This window comes from Alligator mississippiensis, chromosome 4 (genome assembly GCF_030867095.1).
Source record: "Alligator mississippiensis isolate rAllMis1 chromosome 4, rAllMis1, whole genome shotgun sequence".
Taxonomy (NCBI): domain Eukaryota; kingdom Metazoa; phylum Chordata; order Crocodylia; family Alligatoridae; genus Alligator; species Alligator mississippiensis.
In genome coordinates, this window is record NC_081827.1 from 222,071,948 (window position 1) to 222,098,486 (window position 26,539).

Sequence of the window (26,539 nt, forward strand, 5' to 3'; positions counted from 1 at the left end):
AAATAATTAGAGGTTTCAACACAGTATACTAAACAGAGAGCCATACCTCTAAAATATGTGCTTGCTATTGGTTTAATATAGGAAATACTGCAAGTTTTAAATTTAAAGACACATATTAGCAGAATCCTAAAATAATATGATGATTCCACAGGTAGGGCTTAATACACATCAACAGCCTTTACACAGGAGTCAAGCACAGTATGCAGGAGGACTACATGAGTGAGCTGAAGTAATCCTCATACCAGAAGTATGTGCAGTTACAGGGATTAAGAAGGTACATGATAGCAGTTTTCAGATTTTTGAAAGCTTGCCATAAAGAAGATGGAGAAACATTGTTCTCCCTTGCCGCAGAAAAGGGATTTCACAGTGGGCTTAAACTTCAGCAAAGCAGATTTAGAGTAAATCTCAGAAAAACTTCCTAACCATTAGAATAGCAGGACAATGAAAGAATCTCTCTGGAAGGGAAGTGGTAGATGGCTGGATAGCATTTAAGTGGGGTTCCTAGAAAATCTTGCATCTATGTGGGGAACTAAGCTAGGTGACCCTTGAGATACCTTTTATTTCTATGATTTTATACTATATGAATATGGTTCTCTAAGTGTATCTACATTATACAAAATAATTTTAAGGGTTAAGACAAAAAACAAATTAGTTATATAATAGCCTAAGTACTAATGTACAAATAAAATTCTAATGAACATGCAATATTAGCATTCATTCTTAGCTACAAAACTTCTTACGAAGGTTTCACTCACTACAGAGAAATATACCTTAATTCATCACATGCTATCTATCCAAGACTTACCTGTTACAAGTTCTTTTATTTCTGCATCAATAGATTTTCTTAACAATCGCAAAAGGGCAGGTATCCCACCAACATTCTTCATTGCTATTTTATTTTCATCAGTAGATTTTCCATAAACAAGGTTTCGCAGTGCGCCACAAGCATTTTTCTGAACTTCGAGGACCCTATGATCCAGAAGGTCAACAAGGTGCTTGATTCCTCCTAATCTACAGACCTAGAAAGCAATGTTCAATATCAGTTCCAATTAGTTGATAAGTAAGTTTTATTCTGTGCATTTAAACAAAACCAAACAAAGCCTTCTAAAGGAAAGTAAACAAATCTTATTCCATTCCAAGAAATGTTATTTGTAAAACTCTATATATAACATGACATTCACATATTGTTTTATTGCAAAATTCAATGCACTGTTTACATGCCTATAATAAGGTGTTTACTGACATTTCTATTACCCACACCAATTTTCAGGTGCTTATAGCACAACCATCATTAAAATCTCAACAGTGCTGTTTGCAACTTTACCCATGCTGTTTCCTACATCTAAGAATACCTGCACAGAGAATACCACAGTAAAACAAGCAAATGAAAACTACATAGATTTGAACTAATTATGTAACAGAGCTATTGAAACTTAAATATGAGCTTATTTCAGTCAGAATGTTAGCCTATAAAAGGTCCCTCCTTAGAAGGAAGATTTAGTTTACAGAGCTGTGCAAAATAAACATAATAGGAGAACTTGTTCTGATACCTGTTACTTAAAGAAAAACAAAGAAAGAAAAATTTGAGATAAAACTAGCTTACAAGATCAACGACATTGTTTCTGTAATATTAAATACATTCTAATAAAAACTTTTTTAAAATCCCATTTACAATATTTACAGCTCAAATGCTGCAGCGCTGTAGCAGCAAGAGAACCAGAGAATTAAATCTGAAAGAAACCAGATAATTAAATCTAAAAGAAACAAAAGTGGAACTGACAAGCTTATTTTCTCTGATCAAGCTAAAATTAAAGGAAATTAAAAATATAAATGATAAAAATGTTAGAATTTTATCATTTGTCTAATAATATAAAAGTAACTTGTAATCTGACAATCTAAAAATTAATTTTAGAGTCTGCACATTTTCAAATACCTAATTAAAAAAGGTTTCTATTAATAACTTTTAAATACCATATTTACTGAAATACAAAACAAGGCTTCCCCGCTTCCAATCAGCATGGGGGAAAGCCCCCCTTGTCTTATAATCACATGCAAGTAAAATCATTAAATACATTGTCTATCATAAAACTGCTGCCAAAAGCAGCATGTGCTCAGTAACAGAAACAGTAAGAGTTACTAAAAAGTTGATTAAATGCAGCCAACACTGAGCATGACTATAAAACACATAGACACACAAAATAAACTTACTGACAGCAACCATTTTTTGTGTGCGTGTGAGACCCTTAAAAAATGGGCAAGTGTTCCCTCTACAGGAACCTGGCACCAGGCCATTGGGAGAGCCAGAACCAGCCCTGACCCTCTCCCCTTAGTGCCAAAAATATGGTACATTTTATTTTAGCCAAAAAGGCTGAGATGATAATGGGAACCTTCCTTTTTTTCTTTTTCTTTGGAGGGGGGAAGGGGAGTGATTTTTTGTGTTCCAGGTCAAATTAGCCAGATCAAATCCAAATCTGTTTGACTCATTCAAGAACCATATCTGGCCCTGCTACCAGGAAGCATCCTCCACCCCAGCCTGGGGCTTCAGATACTTCCAAATCCTCTGGCAGGCATCCTATGTGCAAGCCCAAACCTGGAGGCTTGGGGTTCGGATGCCCCAGAGTTTTGCTTGCCCTCAGTCATATCACTGCAGGAGCAAGCTAAGGAGGAGTCTCCCATTTCCATAAAGTCAGTGTGTAGCTAAGATCCTCCCACTGGAAGTTGGCCAATGGGAAGCTAACTGAGGCTCTCATAGGGAGACCCTGTTTCACAAGCAGACAGGGGTGCACCCTCCACTACACAGTACGATTTTAATTGCATTTTTGGCTCAGTTATCAGACCAGTGTCTTCCTTTTTTTTAATTAAAATATATTTCTCTATCTAGAGAGTTATATATATACATCCTCTATCGTAAGATTTCCATCACACATCCTAAAACTGCATTAAGAGACCCATGCTTCCCATTACAATAAACACAACCACTCCCCTGAGCCTCTCTGCACATACCCTCCACCCTCACCCACCCAAACTGCAGTCCTTTAATCCAAACTCTGATCTGGGGTTTACATTCTCAGTTCATTCACTGCCCTTGTCGCTGTTGATGTTGCTGTCATTTCCGCTGCTGCTGATCCTGTTGTAATCCTTCTCACTGTCTCCAGGTCCAGTTGCATGTCTGTCCTCTTCATTCTCTCTGTCCACTTCCCCTCCTGGGGGGGTCTTGGAACAATCTGCGCCAGGCGTTGCTTTTCCAAATGAAGTTGGCTATGTCTTCTCCATCCTCACTCACCAATTTCTGGTGGTAGGACTGAAGTTCGCTCAGTAAGATTTTAACAGTCTGTTTCCTTGAGTTAGGTGTGCCTGTATTAACACGAGGTTCCAGCATTGCCACAGGGCACTCCTGACACAGGATACAAACTGGTTGAAATGCGTTGTTTGGGACCCCTGCTGCTCAGCCAGGTGTCCATAAATCGCTGCCTCCCTTCTTATCAGCCTGACTCCTGTCACTCTTTCAAGGAGCCAGCTTACGTTTTCCCACACACTCTTGGCATATGGGCAGTGCCATAGGAAGTAGCCAATGGTCTCTGCTTCTTCTTTCAGCCATACAGGTAGCAGTCCTTGATGACACTGGACACAGCTGTAAGTCTGTTGTGGTGGGTGGAGTGGGGAGGGAAGGGGCGTGGGAGGGGCAGACAAATGCCCCCACAGCAAGGGAGGGATTGGGGCTGGGACAAGCTGCCCAGCCGAGGGGGGCGGCATGGGACTCGGGAAGGGGGGCTCCTGCCACAGTGAGCTGTTGCATGCTGCCGGTCCGGGAGCTGCTCTTCTGGTGGCTGCTATGGCAGCTCTCGCCACGGGTCCGGGAGGGCATGGGAGTGGGCATGTGCCCCTGGATCTGGGCAGGGTAGGCTGGGCCAGGCTGCACTTCAGTAGACTAGCCCCAGCTGCTCACTGCTGGGCTGTGCTCTGCAGGGTGGGTGGAGCCAATGGTGTGCTCTGTGTGGCTATCCCCAGCCGCAGCCTGGAGCACCACCCAGAGCACAGCCCTGGCTCTGCTTGCACTGTGAAGTGGGGACTATGGGGGGGCTGCAGCCACTCTGAAATTCCCCAAAGCCCCTGCTGCTGGCCCTGCCCCAATTCGGGTGGACATGCCCATCCCCATGTCCTGCCGCTGCTCACCCAGCCAGGGCGAGGTGGGGCAAAGCCACGGCTTGTCCGGGAGGCATGGGGAGGCTGGAACGGCTTCCACCACTGCACACCGCTTGTCTGAGCAGCACAGTGGCACCATCCCACACCTCCCCACCCCAGCTGGGCAAGGGGCAGAAGGGCATAGCCCCAACTCCCAGTGCTTCCACCACCTGTCCGAAGTGCAGCCTGGCCCAGCCCGCTCCACGCAGACCTGGGGGCAGATGCTTGCTCCCATACCCTCCCAGACCGGTGGTGAGAGCTGCCAGAGGAGCCACCGGAAGAGCAGCTCCCAGACCGGCAGCACGTAGTGGCAGGAGTCCACCTCCCTGAGTCCTGCACCACATAAGCAGTTTTGGGAAGCTGTTGTGGGCTGGTCAGCACCTCTCCTACTTCCCCAGCAACAGCTCACCAAACCCAGAGCCTGCGGGCCCTGTGGTTCCTCCCTGTCTCTGCTGCTGCCACCTGTGCCCAATAACAGCTAAGCACACAGCCCTGGCCCACGCCTGCTCTGGACCTGCCCCAGGCAGAGTGCACCAGCTCCAAGCCAGCTGAGACCCAAGTGCACAGCCCTGTTCCTGGCCCACCTTGCGCCTGCTTCAAACCAACTCGCCACCCACACAATGAGCGGCAGCGCTCAAGCAGAAGCTGCTGCTGGGTGCAGGGGAAAAGCAGGCGCCCCGCCCCACCCCTTGCCCCTGCTGGGCCCTTCTTGCTGTGGCCACCTGAAGCCCATGCCTGGGCTGCCCTGTGGCTCCCCTCCACTGCCACTGCTGGGCAGCCCAGAGGCAACATTGGTGGCAGTGGTGATCACAGTAGGAGGAGCCACAGGGCAGCCTGGGCATGGGCTCTGGGTGGTTGCAGCGAGAAGGGCCTGGCAGCAGCACAGTGAAGTGGCTGCTTTTCCCCTGAGCCCAGAAGCAGCTTCTGCCTGGGCGCTACTGCTCATTGTGGGTGGGCTAGTCTGGAGAAGATGAGGGGTGGGCTGGGGTTGGGGCTGTATATGCACGTTCTGGCTGGTCTGGAGCTGGTTCACACCAGTCAGGGCAGGTCTGGAGTGCGCATGGGGTTGGCTGGGGTTGGGGCTGTGTACGTGGGTCCCTGCCAGTTCCTATGTGGCTGGTGGTGGCAACTAGAAGGAGCAGTCCCACTGTGCACCTGTGGGGTGTATGCCATGGGCCGGACGGGGCCTGGACAAGGTAGGACCAAGGGTCCTGCTGTGGGCCAGATCTAACCTGTGGCCCATGTTTTGCTTAACCCTGATCTAGACACATCAGGGTGAATTAAGAAAGCGTGATGAGACGATTGTAGCAGGGTGTGGGGCCCGGATACGAAGAAGCCAGCAGTAGTGGCAGGGGGTGAGGGAGTGGCGAGAGGCCAGACACGAAGCCAGCAGTGTGGAGTCACCAGCAGGAGGTGGGCCCCGTAGGAGGGGGTTTCTGCTCCGCCCAGCTCTGCAGGGCCCCCCAAAGCATGGGGCCCAGGGCAGTTGCCCCGATTCGCATCCCCCTAGGGATGGTCCTGATGGCTATAGTTCTAAGCTTTACTCATAATTTGATAAAATACCATTTTGGGTATTGTGGAGGCGAAGTGCCCCCACAGGCTCTCGAGGGAAAGAAAGGAGGACCCGCAGACCCCAGACCCCGAGAGCAAGCCCCCAGAGGGGCATACGTACCTGCTGAAGAGCAGCAGGAGCAGGAGCCGCGTTCGTGGCTGCAGCCGCCAGAACAGCCATTACGCCAGTTATGGCAACAGCTGTTCCCAGCGCAGTGAACAGCTGAGCCTATCCCAGCGGCCGCAGCAGCTGCGGGAAAGTTTAAGAATGCCAGCAGAACAGGAAAAGAGGGGAAGCTGGAGAGAGAGAGTACGAGCGGGCTGCTCGTGCTGCGAGCTCAGGCACAGCGAGAAGAGGACCCAGCCTGTGGGTCCCAAGCAGGCTAGCTTAGCTAAGAGCTGTAAGCCTTCTACGGGAGGCAGAGCAGCAGGCAGACAGAGAGTGCAAGCCGAGGCACTCTCTCAGTCTCCTGGAGCGGCTGATGGTCAGGAGGCAGGGGAATGCCCTGCTGTTGGTAGGAGAGGGGAGACAGTGGAGGCTCCAAGAGGGAGCTGGAATCAGGGGAAGCACCCTGCAGCTCCCCCTAACTTGGAGAAGTATTTCCTATAAAAGAAGAGAAAGGAGAAATCGCTCCAAGAAGGGAGGTAGAACGACCGGGAACTGGGAAACTGGTCTGAGGCCGTCATACGAGGCCTGGAAACACCTGGGATGCATCACCCAGCGGTTGGCGCGTGGACGCGGTGTAGGGGAGGCGGAGCCCTGTGGACCACCGCATCAGACGACCGTGAGTAACACCGTCTATTGGGAGGCCCCACCCAGGATAAAGATCTTCACTGCAGACCAGTCTTAAAGTATATATTTACATCCAAGTCGTGGCAGGCGAGTTGAGGGGAGGGGCAACACCCCGATAGACCAGGCAGAGCGGGGCACAGGCGCTACAGGTATTTAATGTAAAACAGAATCTGAGTCAGAAATCTAATCATAAGAGACTTTTTTACTAAACCACTGCGTATTCAAAGAACTATTCTAAACAAAATTATAGCAGCTGTAATTTGTATGAACAGGAACTTTTCTAAATCAAAAAATCAAAAGAATTAATGTAAAATGGCAGTTTATGACATAGTCTACCAACATTTTAAGTATTCAAGGAAAAATGAAGCTAGATAGATGTTCTTTAAACATATGCACAGCTTAAGCATTATATTTGGTTTCATAGGTAATTCAAATGATAAAGATGGGTTTTTGCAGTTTGCAAACCTTCATGTTTTAGCAATGCAAGCATTTTAGTTCATTCTGTAAGACTTTTAATACCCTTGATATTCTAGTCAATTAATCTGATCCTTACCATAGCATTAAAATACAAAATCAAAATAATGAAAAATGTAAAGGTAAAGCAGTGTCAGATAAGGCTCTACTGATCTAGGTAGGGAAGTAAGTTTGAGTCCTTTCCAACCCACAATAGCCTCTTGACTTCTGACCTCTGATTTAAAGGGAATATTCTTTTGTTAATATCTTTTTCTCAGGAGTCACAGACTATATCAAGTCTTTTCAAAGTAAGTAAATCTCCATCTAGCATCTTAATTTAGAGGACAATTCTTCTGTGGCTGAATGAAGATCAGATAGGCAGGGAAGAACTGATAAAGGCCTCCATGAAGCCATCTTTTAGAACATCACTTTAGAAGACTCCTTTCTTCTGAAGGCCTGTAATTTTTGTAGCTAGTGTTACATGAATTCCTAAGGGCTGCTTCATCAGTGCAAACAGAGGGGCAAGAAATGATGGAACTAGCATGTGAAGCTCATTTAGATTTTCCCTTTCTTGGAGTAATTCACAGCATGAGAGAAGGGCTGGGGTATTTCTTGACCTTTCTCAAAACGGCAAAATGTTTGTCCTTTTCTCCTGGTTGGGCTGGCCTAAACAAAACTCCAGACTCTTGACACGGAAAGGTAACCACTATCTTTTTCCTGGATGAGGCCTTATGTACATGATGTGTAGCATAACTTAAAAACATATGTTACACCCGATGCTAACCAGAATTTGTGCAAATGCTAGCCAGAATTCAATAATAAAAAAGGAGTTCAACTTAATGTCTATGAGCTGAATCTCCCAAAACAAGTGCTCTGCTCCCAGCGTAGTAATGGCCTGAGATCTTGTAGTGGCCAGAGAAAATGCTACAAGGACACATTGAAGGCATACCTCAAGAAAACAGATGCCAACATCAAGAGCTGGGAAGAGCTGGCTTCCGACTGACTCCAGTGTTGCCACAACCTCAACCAAGTGGCAGCTCATTCAGAGGTAAAGTATCTTGCCCTTGAAGCAGAGAAGAGAGAATGGAGGAAGGAAAAGGCGAGAAATCCTAGCCTACAGCCTACCCTTCTCTGCAGAAAGACCTGCAACTTCTGCAGATAGGTCTGTGGTTCAAGGATTGGACTCTTTTGTCATCTAAAGACTCATCAATGAGCCATGGTAGAGATCATCCTCAAACTGAGGGATTGCTGACAATGTTCAAATTTAATATAGTTGTTGGCTGCTCCATTCAAAATATTTTAAATTATAGATGGACAAGATTCTTTGGGTACATCTAATATCTTTTATTAGACTAAGTCAAATAGTTGGAAAAATTCTTCTTTGCAAGCTTTCAGGTATAAATACCCTTCGTCAGGCTGATGAAGTATCTGCAGTCCATGTGTGCTCTTCCTGGATAGAATTAATAGTAAAGAAGCCAGAGGCCGGTATGCATGCAAGAAAGCCAGTCAGTCAAGATGTAAATTGAGGAGTCAGTGGGTGAGACACAGGTTGGGGGTGGAGGGGAGGACAATGAACGTAGGTGGTAAATAGTGGAGAGGTACCTGGGGAGTCAGATGTTAGGCAGGTCATAATATGTCATAAATCCATTGTCTATATTTAGTCCATGATTTTTTGCATCCAGTAGGTTGAAGAAGTGAAGTTTATAGCCTTGTCTGTGAAACATGTTTAATTTTACAAAACACACTTCACAGATGAGCCTACAAATGTCACTTCATCAACCTAGTGGATAGAGTGCACACTAGATTCCAGGTCCCTGATCTTCTAGATCAAAGTTAAAAAAACGGATTCCATATATACACCCCATAAAAATGTTTTGATATTGCAGTCAGCCTTCTAGGCAAAAAATTTGAAAAGGAGCCCTTGTCTGGTGAGGAAGATAATGGAATATGAGGAACACTGCTGCCATGGGGGACTTACAACCATGTTTACTGACATGGCTGTAAAAAAGCAGACTGAAGTAATCAGGACTAATACAACTGGTAACAGGTATAGAGTTTACAGGTTTAGAGCTTACTGGCATGAAGGTTACAGATTTTGAGGTTGTCAGCTTGGTGGTAAAGGTTTTTGCAGAGGGATGTAGTACTAAGAAATAAGTGATAAACAATATATGAAACTCCCAGTGCTCCTAGTATGATCCTGACAACTCAGAGAAGATGGTGCACTAGTGAGGATAAACCAGAAGTGCCAGTCAGATTTCTAAACTAAGAAAGATTTAAAAGGCTCTGCATTATGCACCTTATATTTCTTTTTTATCAGTACCATGAAAACAGATACCAAGTAGACTCGATCTCCTAGACACTCCTGCTTGAACTGGTCTTTGATTCAAGGCAGAAACTCAGGATAATTTCACACAGAATGCAGCCTTTTAGATTCATAAGTCACATTTCTGATAACTGGGGCATTGGTAAATACCACATTTAGCTGAACAGATATCTGCAAATGAATAAATCTCAGAGTCTGACACAAGCCTGCTAGACGTTTCTGCAAGAAAAGCTTTCAACCAATCATTCTCAAAGCAGATTTAGCTTGAGATGAATTGCAGATTACATTTGCAGCAACATGCAATTTTTTAAAACAAATATCTTCATAGTACTAGTAAAGAGTATAAGAACATTGCATGGGTGTGCAGGGAAAAAATTAGGAAGGCCAAGACACAATTTGAGATGCAGCTGGCAAGGGACTTAAAAGGCAATAAAAAGGGATTCTACAAGTAAGAGGAAGACCAGAGAAACCATAGACCCCTTATGGCATACAGAAGGCAATCTAGTTACGTATGTGTAACAGGGAATTCTTACCCTGTTATGGGGAAATAGAATGAGCCCTTTAAGGGATGAGTTTTTGTGAACCAGACAAAGGTAGCAAGCAAGGCTGGGGTTAAAAAACTGCCTTGTGGTCAGGCCAGCTAAAAGGGCACCTGACTGGAAGGGGGTGGGGCTTGGGAGGCATATGAGCCCAAACCCTGACCCAAGAGGGCAGTCTGTTTTGGGAGGCTGAAGAGCTCTGCAGCCAAAATGCTGTGGCAGTCCTAAGGTTAGGGAAACTGCTGCCAGGGGGTACTACAAGCAAGGGGGAGAAGGCTTGCAGGGAGCCAGGATTCAGGATAATGAGTTTGGTACAGCCGGTGAGCGTAGACTTTTGTTACAGCCATAAGGCTTATATTTTGGTTTGTGGTTTAAGCCAGTGCACCGGGTAGGACTAAAATAGGAGATAAGGAGGTCCTATTGTTGCCCAGGGGGTGCATGGTTGCTTTGAGCCCTACTAAGCATTGGGCCTGAGGTGCTGACAGGACCAGAGGTCCTGGGGTTCCAGAGAGGCATGAGGTTTGAGCCTTCTAGGGTAGGGTGCAAACTGTTGTAGCCCAAGAGGGGCAAAGACAATGGTCAGGGGTCCAGAAGCCCAAGAAGGGCAGAGACAAGGGCCCAAGGGGGCAAGATCAGGTCTGGGTCATAGAAGCCAGGTTTAACACACTAGACCTAAGCTGGGAGGCACCCACATAGATAAGAGGGGCCAAAGGTGGAACATGGACACCCCCAGAAGGCTGTGTCGACCTTGAAGTAGCCTAACAAGGTGATAATGGGTAACATCTATGAGGCATGGTGCAACTAGAGAGGTAGGAGGCCGCAAGTTTAGCTTTTGAGGCAACAGAGCTTAAGGCCTAGATGGGCCCAAAAGGCTCATTTAGCTCAAGAGGTACAGCCGAGAACTGCAGGATCTAAGGCGGTGAACTATTCGAAAGAAGGGCCATGGCATAACCTGGAGCTTGGGGGCCTCCTTTTTCATACACTAGTTGATGACATCAAGGTGTGGTAGGGGAGAGAAAACATCAGGGGTGTGATCCTGTTACAGTGTGATACAGAGAAAGCTGAAGTATTTAATGTCCTTTTTATATGTCAGTCTTCACAAAGAGGGGCAGCTACCGGATGACAAGTGCAGTTGGCAGTAAAAATAAGGAAGGCGACAAACCATCTAGCATGGTAGAACAAGTTAGGGATTACAGGTTAGCTAGATGTATTTAAGTTGGCAGGGCCAGTTGGGATGCACCCTAGGGTACTCAAAAAGTTGACTGAGGTAATTGCAGAGCCACTGGTTATTCTCTTTGAAGACTTGTGGAAGCAGGGTGAGGTCCTGGATGACTGGAAAAGGGCAAATATAGTGCCCATCTTTAAGAAAAGGAAGAAGGAACACCCTGGGAACTACAGATCAGTCAGCCTGACATAGATACCTAAAATGATCATGGAACAGATCATCAAGGAATCTATTCCGAACCATCTAGAGAGCCACTGTGCACTTGATAAGCCTGGGGGAAGGCTGAGGGAAGAGAAGAATTGGGGATGTGGGGAGGGAGGGAACAAATTAATATTGTGAGTGTCCGGAGGCAGTGAGAAGGAAGTGCTACTGGCCTGTAATGACCTTGGTGTTAAGAGGGTACAAGGTCCCACCGGCTGCTTACAGCTACAGCAGAATCCATGTAAACACATTCTTGATGAAAAGCAAATGCAACTTCCAATGCATACAACTAGTCTGAACAGTAAGACATTCTACAGCTCTTCTACCATTTCTGTCCCCATACTCTAGGGCATGGGTATTCAACCTCTGGCCTGTGTGTCAAATGTGGCCTGCAGAGCCTTGGAATCTGAACCACAGGGCTCCCCAAGGATCAGGAAATTTGGCAGCAGGGGAGGAGTGGCTGTTAATATGCCATCCCTCCTTGCTGTCAAAATCCCAAGCCCTGTATGATGGGTCAGAGCTGGGCCACAACTCTCCCACAGAGTCAGACTGGCACCCCCCCCCCCCCGCCATGCAGCTGGTTCAGGGCTGATCTATGGCCCCTTCTCTCCCCCACCTTCTCCTCCCCCTGCAGGTCTGGGGCATGCTGTCTTCCCTCCATCAGACCATTTTTGAGGCAACAGATCTTAAGGCCTAGATGGTCTTCCCTCCACTAGACCATTCCCCCTTCCCTCCCACCCAGACAGGTTGGGGCTGAGCCATCTCCCCTTCCTCCTCTGAGGTTGGACCACACTCCCTGTCCCCTAGGGGCTGGACTGGAGCTGGGTCATGCCTTCTCCCCTTCTGGAGGGCCATGTTGGGGCTGGGTCAAGCCCTATTCCATGATATGGCTAGACTGGGGCTGGGCTGCTCCCTGCTACACCTGCCCCAGCCACTGGATTGGGTCTACTGGCTGGATCCAGCCCTGCCCATCTGGGGAACCACTTATCTGTAATTCTTTTTCAGATAGGAAGGATATAGAGTTTGTTTCTTTCATTTTTTCCTCTTGCCACTACAGGCATAATTAAATTTTATGTTCAAGAGTTTTAGTGAAAAAGAACATTCTGGGCTCAAGCACGGAGCAGACACATACCTGGAGGAAACAGTTTAGAACAAGGAGTTATTAAATTCAGGGAGATTAGGGATCATCATTAATTGAGCTAATAATCATAGGAAATTATAAGCATTTCTGAAATCAGTTGTTTTCAGGGAAGACTATTTTTTGAGGAAAATATTGTTTCTTTTCTTGTAACTTTCACCAGTCCTTGAACTGGCTGCTATGAAAGAGTCAATGCTTTATGCTCTCAGTCCAGCAATGTGGATTGATTTAATTAGCATGATTTAAAACAGAGATGTCCAACAGGCTGGATCTGGCACTGCATGTGGCATACTGAGTCTGGGGTGTGGGCTGCATGCAGCACCCTGGATTGCTCTTCTGTGCTGCCTGCAGCACCATGTCCAGCTTGCATGCTGCAGACAACACAGGTCCTGTCCCAGCCCCACACTACATGCACAATAAGCCCTGGGGCCAGCACATGCTGGACCCCGCACCACAGGTGCCGCAGAGGGTGGGTCCCAGTCTGGCCTACAGGTCCACCTTCCAAACCACATCTGGCCCACATTACCCTTCCAAACCATTATCTGGCCCAAGGCTGGATGAGTTTTACACCCCTGATTTAAAACAATAAGCAGGAAACTGGGAAGATATATTTTGGCTGGGATGATATATTAAGCAAGATGTTGGGCTAGATGACCTCCTGAGGTCCCTTCCAACTCTAATTTTCTATCATTCTAGATGAAACCTTGATCAAAATAATGGATTTAATTCTTGTTTTTTATTTATATTTTTTAGTTATTTCATAAAGAAAAGTTTGTTTTGTATGCCAGCACTGTCCAGTTTCTAAGTGGCTCGGGGAAGGGGGGGGGCACTCACTGGCTAGTTATAGACATTCAAAAAGCCCGAGGTAGAATTGATCTATGTTATGTGGTTTTCTGCAAGGGGCATAGCTTAGATAGGCAGTGAACAAAATGTACATTTGCCCTTTGGGGGAGGGGGGGAAGGGGGGAGAGCAAATCTTAGACCAGCTTCAGCCAGGCAGCTCCTGCTCCTGGCTGCCTTCCACCCTGCCAGGTGGGCGGAGTGGCCGGTAGGCAGCCAGGAGCTGAAGCCAGAGCCCTGCGCACTGGGGCAAAAGCTGCCAAGTTAAAGCTTCCCCACCCTGTCCAGAGTGAAACAGCAGGGGCAGGAGCATGAGCAGGAAGAGATGCTGCAGGAGGCAAGGGGAACTGAGTAGCACCTGGACAGCTGAAACTGCACTGGAAGCAGCCCCGCCAGTAAGCTGTGTGCACCGGCTGGGACTGGTACCGGTGGGCACAGGCGGTATGAAGCACTGGCTGCCGCAGGGTGGGGCTCAGCCCCATGCAGAGCTCCACAGAAGCAGCTGCAGGCCAGATCCAATCAATTGGTAGTTGTGCCCTGCGGGCCAGATCTGGCTCATGGGCCATAATTTGCCCACCCCTGATTTATAGCCTTTGCACTTTATCTGCTTTTTTTTGCTAGCTTGGAAGATGTACTAGATTCCTTTACTGAAGCAATTATATTGTTTAATATGTTTTTTTTATTCTTAATTTTTACATATTTGTTACCTTAGACAATGCCACTTAATGTAACAAATTTAAGCATTTATATCGTCAATTTTCAATAGATTTATTTTCAAAAAGATAGATGTATTATGTTGAAAAAAAATCTTTATTTTTATTTTTTACATAATTATTTTTTTCTCCTTCCTGCCGGTACATTATAGGAAGCTATGCTTGCATGAAATGGATCTCAATTCATATCAATGGATACAAAAAATAAAATTCTCCAATCAAAATTCTGTTGTTGGAAGTCTCGTTTTTCCACAGATATATGTCTTGGTGTTTTTATTGTATTTTTTCATGTGTTGTACACTCCTAGATATAGTATGCCCCTTTATTTTGATGGGGAGCCTGAAGGAAAAAAAAAAAGCCTTGGACTCTGTGTCAAGTCTGGATCAGACCTGGCTTATGGCTCCAGAGCCAGGACATGGTCCCAGGCTTGGTGCACAGCCCCAGAGAAAGCATAGAGGGTCGGACCTGGCATGTGGCTCTGGAGGTAGTACGTGGGGTCAGACCTGGTAAACCAGCTCTGGAGCTATATGCCAGATCAGGCCTGGCATGCGAAATCCAGCTGTATACTAACCTCACGCACCAGTTCGACCCAGGACATAGTTGAGGAGGTGGGGTTCCCCACAGGTCTGGCAGGGAGGGGTGGAGGGAAGGAGCAGTGGCAGTGTTAAATTGCAGTGGCTCCCAGAGCCATGGCAATTAATGCTACCACTGCTTTGCCTCTTCCCCACCCAGCTTCTGGACTCATGGGGAACCCCTTTTCCTCACACATAATGCACACCCCAATTTTCCCCAGCTGGTTTTGGGTGGAAAGATGTGATTTATATGCAAGAATAGGGTAAATGTACATTTTTGCTACTTCTGGGCTTTGTTCACAGATACTGTTAGAATTGCTTAGGTGATGTGGGAGTAACTAATTTTAAATCTGTCTGCTTGATTAAGTAGTTTTAAGATTAAAGAAATGCTTGTAAATGTATGAAATTTCATGATGAAAGATAACACACTCCAACATTCTGTACTACACAAACCCTTGATGGCGATTAAAGCTGGGTGGGAATTTTTTGATGATGATGTCTTTTTTCTGCTAAATTTTTTATCAAAGTACATAACACAACATCAAGGAAATGGTGAGTAAGATGGGCAGGAGAGATGGATACAATGTGACAGGTTTCTTCAACATCAATGGATTTACTGTTGCTTTGTAAAAGGAGTAGAATAATAGCCAGTAGCATTTAAGATTATATTCTTCCTCACTTATCTCTCTCCTCCCCATCAAACTGGCAGAAACCCTGCCTACAGTCACATAAATATTCATGTACTGGGATTTATTTGTTCTGCTTTCATTAGCTGTTCATAACTCACCACAACTTTATTTTTTTAATGAATTAAAACAGTGGAAAGTCTATGTGGATTTTTATAAAATCCAATTATCAATAGGTAAGTAGTTTTTATTACTGCATTAAATATATATTTTATAAAGCCAACTTTAAGAAAGTAACATATAGTTTTAAATACTGAAAATATTTGTGGTACTGCACACTTTAACCAATGATTTTGACCGTATGTTATGTTAGAAAATGTTAACATATCTAATAATTAGCATGTTTTTAGTATGAACACATTCTTGAAAGGGTGTAAATTCCAGGGTTAGTCCGTTTTTACAATGAAAAAATCAAAATAAAAGGCTACCTATCTAGTTTCTCTTTGTTTACAGTTTATCAAATGAACAGAAACAACTTCAATATTGTACCTCTGTTTTTACTTTGTTATCTCCAAAGCACAGGTGCTGAAGGTAGGCTGCCGCATTTGCTTGAACTGATGGGAACTGGTGTTGAAGCATGTGAATGACTTCAGGCAATTCTGGATCTCTCCAGGCAAACTCCCTTCATTAGATAAACAAATTCAAGGGAAGGTATTAGTTTGTATGTACTTACTGGGAAAATGTTAGTAGTTTTCTAAAATAGTATTTTGTCCTGAAGTGTCAGACGGAAGTATGGAGGCTGTTATATCAAAGTTATTCACTGTGAGTCATACTACTTTTCAGTTCTCCCGTTAGTAAATAACTCTTATTCTTAAGAACTCATAGCAAAAAAACCCTAAAAAAATGACTGCACTTGCTTTTGTGGTCATCAGCATGCTACTGCTGATTGTACAACTAAATATAACATAAGTTAATTCTACTAAATGAAGCACTACAATCTATATAGACCTTTTATTGTTCTGTAGTCAATTATACTTGGACAAAGTAAGAACTGATGCAATTTTCTTCAACATATATCACATCAAAATAAAGTATCAGAAAGCTTTAGCAGCTTGAAGTGTTCAAGGATTGTTGGCTTACAAACAATGTTATTGTATGTGCTTCACCAAGGACACAGCTCTTATGTAGTCAAAAGCCAGCAAGTTTTTAAGCATGACCATAACATTAATCCAATTTACATCTTTAGAAACTTACGCAGAGCTATCTGTTGAGAAACTTTCTTTTTCTACAGGAAGTTAAACAACACAATACATATATTTCCCTCTTGCTGAAAATCTAGGCAAGTGAAATTATTGGAGCTCGGAGAACAGGGTAATATATAAAATTACTTTGGAGCACACAGGACTCAAAATATGATTTATTTATCTAAACTATGGGATATGTACTGTTGAACCTAATATCTTCTTTTAAAGATATTAGATAAATTAGTTAATGTTGGACTCAAATTTAAGATATGGACAACTTTAAGGAAGCTGTAAGAAAGCATATATTTTCATGATTTTTCTATATTTTAAATTAGAATGCTTGTTTGGATTCCACCTTTCTCTGTAGGAGCATGATAGACCCTCTCAAAAAGAGACTGAAGCTGACCAAAAGAAAGATAAAACTGTTTGATTGTGAAAGCAAATTAAAACACAAAGTAAAGGAACCATTTGATCAATCATAAATAAATGAAAACATATTCAAGTTCTGTCTTAATGTAAAGAATGAATAATAGCAGGCTCCCAGAATTTTTAGAAGACTACACAAAACATGTTATACTGTGCTTATCCTGATGGTTTAGCAACAACACATAACTAGTACATGCTATCTCTAAACTTAAGCTTACTCTTGCTAATACCTTGAACATACATGTAGAAGAATCAAATTAACAGCGTCCAAGGCTTCATTAGAAACACAAAGACTAAATAATTTTTTTCCAAATGAAACACAGAACTGATAGGAAAGACATCCTATTTTTGGCATCTTCCTTTAAAAAGAGATGTCCAAAATCTGCCAGTATATTCCTTGTATTTTGATCATACCTAAAAGTAAGATTTTTAACAGAGTGGTTTGGGGTTATTTTTCCCATATAGAAGTAGGGGCGCACGAACTCTACAACCTCAAAACACATGATGATTCTCTTCATGATTTTTATCTAATCCAATGAGTTTGAAGTGCTATTAAGACAAAAAAGTCTTGTACCTTCCTCAAAAAAAATTTAAATTAACGACCGAACTGCAATTTTCAGATCACACCATATTGAAAGAAGAAAAAGGAATGAGATTTATTTTTGGTTTTCAAGGCTTGTATAGCCTGAGCTTTAATATTCTTGCTTTAAACTGCAAGCATTAATTGAAAATAAAGAAATTATAATACTTAGATAGAATAACACACATTTGTTGTTAGCTGCTGTTTACAATTTCAAAATAAATCAGTGAATATTTTTAAAACAAGATAAGGCACTAGGATAACAGACAAAAGCAGGAGCACTCCTTATTGTAATTATGAAACAAAGATAGCATATTTAATATTTGTTAATAGGTACAGATAAAGCTAAGTTGCAATTCTTGCACCTATTTAAAGTATGGTTAAAAATGAGATAACATGGATACAGCAAAGAACAACTATCCTTCAGTCCAGAGCCAGAAGAAGAATTTTTTTCACAGAATTACAAGAACGAGATTATTAAAAAAAACACAGAATAATTTTGAAAATAAATTAAGAGATTAACAAAATTTTGAAGATGTAACGTATTTCTGAAATAGCCTGTGAAACTGCAGCTTCAATAAATGTTGTTGCTTGTAAAAATTAAGGTAAGATATTAATTTGTTTTTTCTTACAAAATTTATTATTCCAAATATTTCTATGACTAATTTAATATTTAAAAAATATGACATTTAGAGATAGAAAGAATCCACATGTTTTCAAGGCTGTTACCCATGACTAAGGTGCATATGTCTTTTTGAGATACCCGGTATTTTATTAAAATAAGAGACATTTCTTATTGTAACAAAATTGTTATTATTTTTACCCAAGTTACTAAGTATGAGTCTGACGACTTGTTGACAGTTAGAAATTAATGAAAAAAACATTCTGCGATAAATGGTTATTCCAGGCTAGCTATTCAGACAATTTCTGTCTGTATACAAACCTCGTCTTTCTGGTATTTTAAAACCTAATTTGTCCCCCTTGCTCATATTACCTTATGCCTCAAATAAATCCTTAAAATAAACATTCAGTATATTGAGACAAGCTAATTGGCTGCATGTTAAAAGTGATGCAACAGCCAGACAGCTTACCAAACAGAAGTTGTCAAACTTCCCTCCCCTAATTTGAACTTGACCCATTAAGGTGGTTTTAAAAGTTTGGAAACAAGGGACAAATACTTAAATACTTTTGCTTTGGTCATGGAAGAAGGCTGATAACTGTGAACAGAACTACTAGTACAAGTAAACTTGTCTCCATTTTCATTTTAAATATACTTATTATCAGTTAATATATGACTGTTCTCTACTTTTGCTAAATGGCATACTTGTTATTCTGAAGGCTTTCAAGAAATATTAAAACTTAATTATAACCAGGGATCTGGGTTTTCTATTTCCCACAGACAAACGTGGTAAAATGTGGATTTCCCCCTTTACCAGAGGGAAATTCAGGTTTCTCATTTTATCAGAGAAACCTGAGGATTTTGCAGTTTTGCAATGAGTCCTCTGCAGGCTGGCAGAGTTCCAGCCTGCAGGGGGCTGGGACGGAGCAGAAGGAGGGCTGTCAGGCAGGGGGCACCACTTGCATGTACAAGCACATAGCTGCTTGGCAGCCTGGAGAGCAGGTCCTGCAGGAAAGTGGCTGGGGGGGAAGGGGGTTGAGGTCCCCACAGGGAAGGAGAGAGTGGGTTGGGTAGGGCTGGGGCTGCTGCCCAGCCAGGTGGTGCGTGGGGCTTGGGGCCATAATGCACAGCTGCAGGGCCCCAGCAGCATGAATGGGGGAGGGGAATGTGAGCACCGACCAGGGGTGAGCAACCACCCACAGACATCACCAGCAGCATTGGTGGCGGTCAGTGGTGATTGCAGACCACCTGCAGACGCCGTTGGCATGGCAAGTGCCTTTTTGTAGGGGGTGCCTTGCAACGCTCAGGGGGTGCACATGTGCATCTTCCCTACCCAGCAGGGAGTGGGACACCCTGGGCCATGGCTAGCTCATTTGGCGGGGGGTGAGGGGCACCAGCCGGGGGACTGTGGGGGCCTTTCATTCTAATCATGGATTTTTTTGTTTTTTTATCAGAGAATTTGCAATTTTTTATCAGGGAAAACCAGGATCCCTGATTATAACTCTAGATATTCATATACTTCATGCTCTGACAGACTTACAAATGTCTAAAACCTGCCAGAAAAAACATATTGTGACATTTAACAATTACTCAACATAGTCAATGAAATCATATGCATAATTCAAAGTTCAAATATTCCTTATTTTGCACAAAATATCTTATTTGAAACTGCAAGTAAAAATAAACTCGAAAGAAAATTAAAATAACTAGCACAAATGCATGTAAATAAAAGCCATTCATTAAAATCAGTCATATTTTTCTGTATAATGCAAAACTAGAATGTATACTATTAAGGTTTTGTATTTGATCAAGGAATACTTTAGACTCATGCTATTCTGGTAATTGTGTATGATCCTCGAGAAATAAATTGGACTTGCCTAGGGTCTTTCTGGATGCTGTCTATGGATGGAGATCTTGTTGTACCATCATCAGCTGGTGTTGCATGTTGCAGCCTGTTATAACTGGATTCTGACAGTCGGTAAGGCATTGACCTGTAGGGTTCCGCATAGGTAGCTGCTGTGTTCAGAGCATAATTATTTCTTTGGTATGTAAGTGTGCTACGTTGACTGGATGACCGTTGCAGATTTCCAAAACCTGGTGTAAAATCAGTATTAAAGGATAATAAGTTATCTTCTATAGACAGTTATTAAGAGGCAGAGTACTTGGTTAAAGTAATGCAAAATTAGAGTTGAAGTGAGCCTGAAATACCCATATGTCTAAAAACTATTATTAGACTTGAGGGACCAATCACATCAATATGAAAAGTCTTTGCCAAAGAAGTCCCAAGAAAGATAATGAAATTAATTATACAAGTAAAGTTTTTGTGGCATGAGGCCCAAATTGTTTCTAAATGAGATTAACTGTTTGATTATTTAATGTAACAAACGGTACTTTTGTCAAAAACATTAGCAGTAAACAAGACTATACAAGTTACAAATAAAACAGCAGACTGCCCTTATATTTATTGTGCACCTAATGCCTTTCATATACTAGATACTAGCTTGTTTTGATCACTTGAGCAATCTGAATAGGAGGAGGGTGTTGGCCTGACAGCTGTAGTCTGGAAAAGAAACAGCTGGGATGCTCAGGACTGGGTGGGCTGGGCTGGGGACAAAGGAACATGTAATCCTTTTGTGATGGACCATAGGGTTTACTGCTACATTTCTGTGTAAACTGTGTTCATGTTGTCATGATGTTATATGCCTCAGTTTACCCATAATGATAGGACATGAGGAAAAGATGGGTTAAAGAGACAGGGAAGCAAGAAATGTGCCCACATGTGGGGCCAGACAAGGACTTCTGGCATCAACAGAGATTTGAATATTTTTGTTGATACATCCACAAAGTGGGGATCGCAGGTAATACCCAGGAGGTGTCCAGGGGGAGAAAGAAATTAGTATGACAATAAGAGAACCGGCTGGACAAGGAAGGTGTCAACTTTTTGTGGGGACAGTCTGAGGACAGAGTCTGGAGAGAGACCAGCAGACAGGCTTTCAGGCTCTGGAGCTGGAGACACTGGAAAGGAAGCAGTTGAGTAACTTTACTGGTGCTCTAAGATGCATTTGCTGGACTGGGGACAGAGGCACTACTTAAACTTTTGGAGAGGAAGAGCAGAGGAAGGACCAGTGGCTAGTTGACCTTTGTCTCAATAAATACTTTATTGAAGCGGAGCTAACTTGTTTGCTGCTTGGAAATTTGTGTTGCACTTGTTCAGTAAAATCCCTCTCTCAAGAGTGGAGCTGGATGCTAGTTCCCTGAGTCAGGGCCACAGAGGGAGAAACAGGGATGGCAAGGGACTGAAATACCAGGGTCTCAGTGAGAAGGCCAAGCCTTGGCTGGTTTCTGGGGGCACTCTCAGAGAGGTCTTCTTCCTGTGTGGCCTTTCCTGCAGGGAGCTTTCTGCTTTGTCACTTGGAGCTCTTGGAGGGTACACTTTTCCCTCTGAAGAAGGAAAAGGTAGCTCCCTGAGACAGAACCACAGATAACCAGGGAAGGTCAGAGACTGAACATCTGGGATCTTGGAGTCAGAAGGAGCCAGGACTCACCCATACCCTAGAAGTCGCATTTAGACTTGATTCCATGAGGAGTCAGAAAGACCAGATAAGGTTGACGATGAGGAGGGCAAGTCCTGGGCAAGTGCTTCCCTGGGGGAATCTGTGACTGATATATCAAAATTAAAAGACACTGACTGTCTCAAAATGGATGCGTTAACATACAACCCTGAGTATTTCCTCCAGAGGGCAAAGAATAGAGAACATTTTCAATTACTTTTCTTATTCCTGTTTGACATTATTTGAAAAGTCTTTCAGATTTAGGGTTATTTTTCACCTCCGCTGATTTATGGCTTCTAGTCTATCATTTTAAATTGGCACTATATTGGCGCAGTCATGCATGTTGACAGTATAGCACAGTATACTTACTGTCAAATAGTAAATCAATATGTAACTTAAAGATTTTCAGGCACATAACTTAAATTGGGGGAACTATGAAAAATTTCAGTTCTTCACTTACCTGATCCAGTTCGATATAATGCAGACTGGGACCCCTGGTGTAACTCCACTGTTCCATGATTTGGACTCCGGTACACAGGACTGTAATAGGTTCTGCCTTCATATATGGGAGTAATATGTAACTCAGGAGATACAGTTGAACGTAATTCTTGCCCAAGCTGACTGTGCTGACTAGCATATGAACTTCGCAAGCCTAGAAATAAGAAAGATATATACTGCTTGCATTTTGTGGTAATGTCAAACTGAACAAAATCCTATCATCAGTGAAGCAGGGCCACATGGGTATCCAAAAACATAATAGGTACACTCTTATCCCACTTCCAATAAAATACAATGCCTGTCAAAAGCAACAAAAATGGGCCAGTCTTTTAAAACAAATTTCTTTGAGCAATGCCGTTATAATATTAGTCTTTGCAACTGGAAAATAATATATGTGGTACAAATGGCCTGTAAATAAACAGACACATGGGAAAATTTTTGTACATTTTTAAGTCTTGGAAAGACTTGTGAGAGTGTTTTTCAAGTAACTAAGAAAAAATACAAAGAGTTCAGAAGTTGTACCAGAAATTTCCCAGAAATTAAGAAATACTTTACAGTACATTTGTGTGATTTGATTCTTTTATATTACTTTCTTTTTAACATACATATTCATTGTACATAAGTATTTACGTGTCCATAGGGCTTTAGATGAAAGAGATCTTAGCATGAAGATAAATAAAAGGGATACTCAAGCATAATATTTCTTCTAAAACTTGCTTATATTCCTGGCATTTTTGCCTATCCTGATCTTGGAAGTATTAAAAAAAACAAAAAACCCAAGAAAGGCAGTTTGTTCTACACCTCTATTTGATTTTCTACTTGTTGCTAAAGCAAATATTTTAGTTGTAATATATAATCCTTCCTAAATGTTTTGTAGCAATAACATCAAAAATTCAAGCTCTTATTTCTAGATTTGATGACTACTAAGCACAAAGCAACACACTAGTAAGCACCACAACATAGCATTTAATTCTTTTTGATGAGAAATGCATGAATTTTATTCCTAAAATATCAACTCATTCTATACTATGCTGCCAAGATGATTAAAAAATAACACACAAATTAAATATTACAATCCAATTCTGCTGAAGTCAATCAGAACATTCTGATCTCAGTGAAAACAGGAGCAGGTCCCCTGTGAACTATTAACTCAATGAGTAACAAAAGTAGTTTGAGACAAATCTTTAAAATAATGGCTATCCCATTACATTTGGAAAAAAAAGCAGTTATATGTAAGAAAATTATGTTTTTTTAAAATTTAACAATACTACTTATGTATTGTATCCTCACCCCTAAATATGAAAGGGTAACTAAGAAAGTAACCAATTAAAGAAATAGATAAGGACTTGTTTAGTGCTTAATTATTAAAAACTATAGGTTATTCAACTTTGTTTTTCAGTGTATTTTTAAATTTCAGTGCATCACTTCTAAGTGACCTTAATATACTGGTCACATTAAAAATATAATGTTTAATAATCAGTCAATAAAACAGATTGTAGCAATTCATTAAGGGTCTGATACAGTAAATGGCAAGATGGTAAGAACACAATTAAAAATAATGCATTTAATTCTACGTAGGCTAAAAGATAATGCAACAAATAAAACGAAATAAAGTAGAAGATCCATTACAAATACAAATAATATTCAATGGAACAGAAGATCTGCAATTAACTATCTTTGACTAGGACTTTAATACAGAGACAGTTTTTCTTATTGTTATCATTGTGAATGGGCATTTGGTCAAAGACAGCTACAGTTCTTCAGAACAATAAACGAAGAGCTAAAACTGGTAAAACTTCCATTTAAAAGTTTGCTGCAATTGTGCTGGAAAGATTCCTTATAATTATTTGTTTTGTTTCTAAAAACTAAGTCCAGTCACCCAGTATTTTGGCTGAAAGACGGATGATATTGAACCCCAGCTAAATCCCCTTTGTCCTTCAGTTAAATTGGCTTTATACCACTTGTTTCCACCCCCATTTGGGTATGTAGGGCATCTCATCTTTATACGTGCTCTTGGGGGAGAAAGCGCGGGGGGGGGGGGAGGAATTCTTTACTTAGAGTGGCTCCAAGAGCTGCTCTAATTAAAATGCCCACAGCATCTTGTATATTCAGCATCCCAAGCTTCAAAATGGCAGCAGGGTGCTTTAACTAAAATTTGTTCGATGAGCTTTAGTTAAAGCTCCCCCACAGGCTGCCATCATTTTGAAGCATACACAAGACGCAGAGGCTGGTGGAGTGCACTGATCAGCCCATTCCAGCAAACTCGATTCTGTAATTAGAGTATGTTGGAGCAGTATCCCCACACATGTACAGACACCCGCTGAGACACAGGACTCTGACTGGTTATCGGACAGCCACTCACAAGTTCTTTGGCTAACAAGCCTACAACAGTCTTTAGTTTGCTTTAAATTACTGCGAATCATTTCAACAAAGTTCTTGCACGACACAAAAGAATACAAAGTCTCTAAAAAACAAACCGAGAAAAAAAATGGTGGATCATTACCAAAGAAAGGTAGAAAGTCTATTTGAATCTAGTGGTCCATTCGATTACAATTGGTAAAACATGCCACTTTCTGAAGCCAGTGTGGAATGCAAGGGGCTGTAGCTAACATCTGGCTGCCTTCGACTCCTCAGCACAAATGATTAGGTTCCCATTTATAGCTGAGCTGCCTTTGACACCACCCTGAAACATGGCTCATACTCATGCTTCTGGATGCCTTAGCCCAGACTTTTCCAACATATGGCCCGTGGGCTGCCATACGGCCCGCCAAACCATTTTCTGAGGCCCGAGGTGCTGCAACAGGAAACAAAAGTAAACACTGTTTACTTTCGTTCCCACCCCTTGTCCCTCCCCCAGCCCCTCAGCAGCTTCCTAAAGGCTGCTGAAGGGCTGGGGAAGGGACAAGGTTCCCACATGCACCACGTCAGCTTGACGTTGCCTATGCGGTGTGGCTCCTCCTCTTCCCCCTCATTTCATGGTGTCCCTTCCTAGCCCTGCCCCTCCCTTCCTCATTTGCATGCTGGCCCCACCCCATGCCAGTCCCCACTGGCCGCGTGGGCTGGAGCAGGTTGCAGTGCAGTGGGTGGGTGGGTGCGGGGGGTGCGGATGCCGACTTGGAGGGGTGCTGTGGCCAGGTCCGTGGGAGATGCTACTGCCACTGCTGCTGTGGCAGCAGGAAACAGGCGCTGCTCCCGCCTCCCCGCATCCTCCTGCGCCCACAGACATCACGCTGGGGGTGGTGAGTCGCGGGCCACGGGGAGGGAGGGAGCCCCGCTGGTCGGGCTCGGGCTGCCCCGGGGGAGAGGGAGCAGGGGGGTGTCCCTGCATGTCCCACACCCCACTATAGGGTCCCCGCATGTCCCCCTGGCTGCTGAGCCCAGGCGCATAGGTGTGGGAGCATCCTCGAGACTGCCCAGGTGGCAGGGAGGACACAGCGGGGTCAGGCAGCACCCCTTGACCCCTGCGCCCCCAGGCCATGGCCGGACTGGACAGGCCACGCAAGCACCCGCTCCTGCCCCCCCGGCTGGATGTTGCCCCAAGAGAAGGCCTGCAAATAAGAAATTAAAGATCTGTGATGCATTTCAAGCAAGTATTTGAAAACTAGCAGCCATGAAACCATGGTAATAGAAAGCTCTGCTAACCTTTGGAAAAATCAGATCCCTGCAACAATTCTCTGGAGTAAATACAGCACGATGTCAACACAGGTTTGCAGTCAAAAATGATTTTTACCCCTCTGCAAATTGTGGCTTTCCATGTGGACATAGGCAGGGAATTAAGGGTGCAGTGGGGTTGTACACTCCTCTTCAGCGCTGCTGGGGGGTTGTTTAAAATAAAACAGTGCTACCAGACCAAATTGTTTTTATTTTGGATTTTAAACCACATTTCCAGACCCATTTCATTGTCACTTCCTGCAACTTCATTGGTGTCAAAGCTCACATGACATCACTTCCTGATGTGATACCGCTTCCTGTGAGGTCTTTGAATATGGCTTGCTGGCCCACTGGGTGATAAAAAGTTCATGATCCGGCCCCACATTCAAAAAGGTTGGACCCCTGCCTTAGCCACTCTGCCAGTGTGCCCCTGAGCCAGGACCACATCTGCTGAACCCAGAACTTTTGAAGGACCAAGAATACAAACAGTCCTATAATAATGGAATAAACAAGATCCAGTGCTCAGCTTGAAGTTAGAGTGGTACTAAGCTTTATTGACTCTTCTGTCAGTATCTGTGTGACCCACAGTTACGTCTGCAATGTAGTCTTAAGAATAGTGTAGGGACCTCAAAGCTAGATTTAAAAAAGCTTGCTCAGGCACCAAAAGCAATTTAATCACAGCAGCAAAGAGTGGGCTAATCTAACCTAATAATAAAGGCTTAAAGAGTCATGGTACATTTTGCAAATAGAAGGTTTTGCTCTGCTGCCACTGTACATATTATTTTCTTTTTCACTGGGTATATCCTGTGTGGCA

At 43.2% G+C, this 26,539-nt stretch overlaps 1 protein-coding gene across 6 annotated transcripts in view; it reads right to left on the reverse strand.

The window, feature by feature from the left end:
- Positions 1-26,539, reverse strand: part of PKP4 (plakophilin 4) — a 272,331-nt gene that overhangs the window by 67,703 nt on the left and 178,089 nt on the right. For all 6 annotated transcript variants that reach the window (XM_059727364.1, XM_059727362.1, XM_059727363.1 and 3 more), the window contains 4 exons: positions 22,037-22,228; positions 19,903-20,119; positions 15,706-15,838; positions 806-1,019 (listed from right to left, as the gene is read on the reverse strand). In XM_059727364.1, coding sequence (XP_059583347.1) covers positions 806-1,019; positions 15,706-15,838; positions 19,903-20,119; positions 22,037-22,228 — 756 coding nt within the window. The remainder of the gene's footprint in view (positions 1-805; positions 1,020-15,705; positions 15,839-19,902; positions 20,120-22,036; positions 22,229-26,539) is intronic.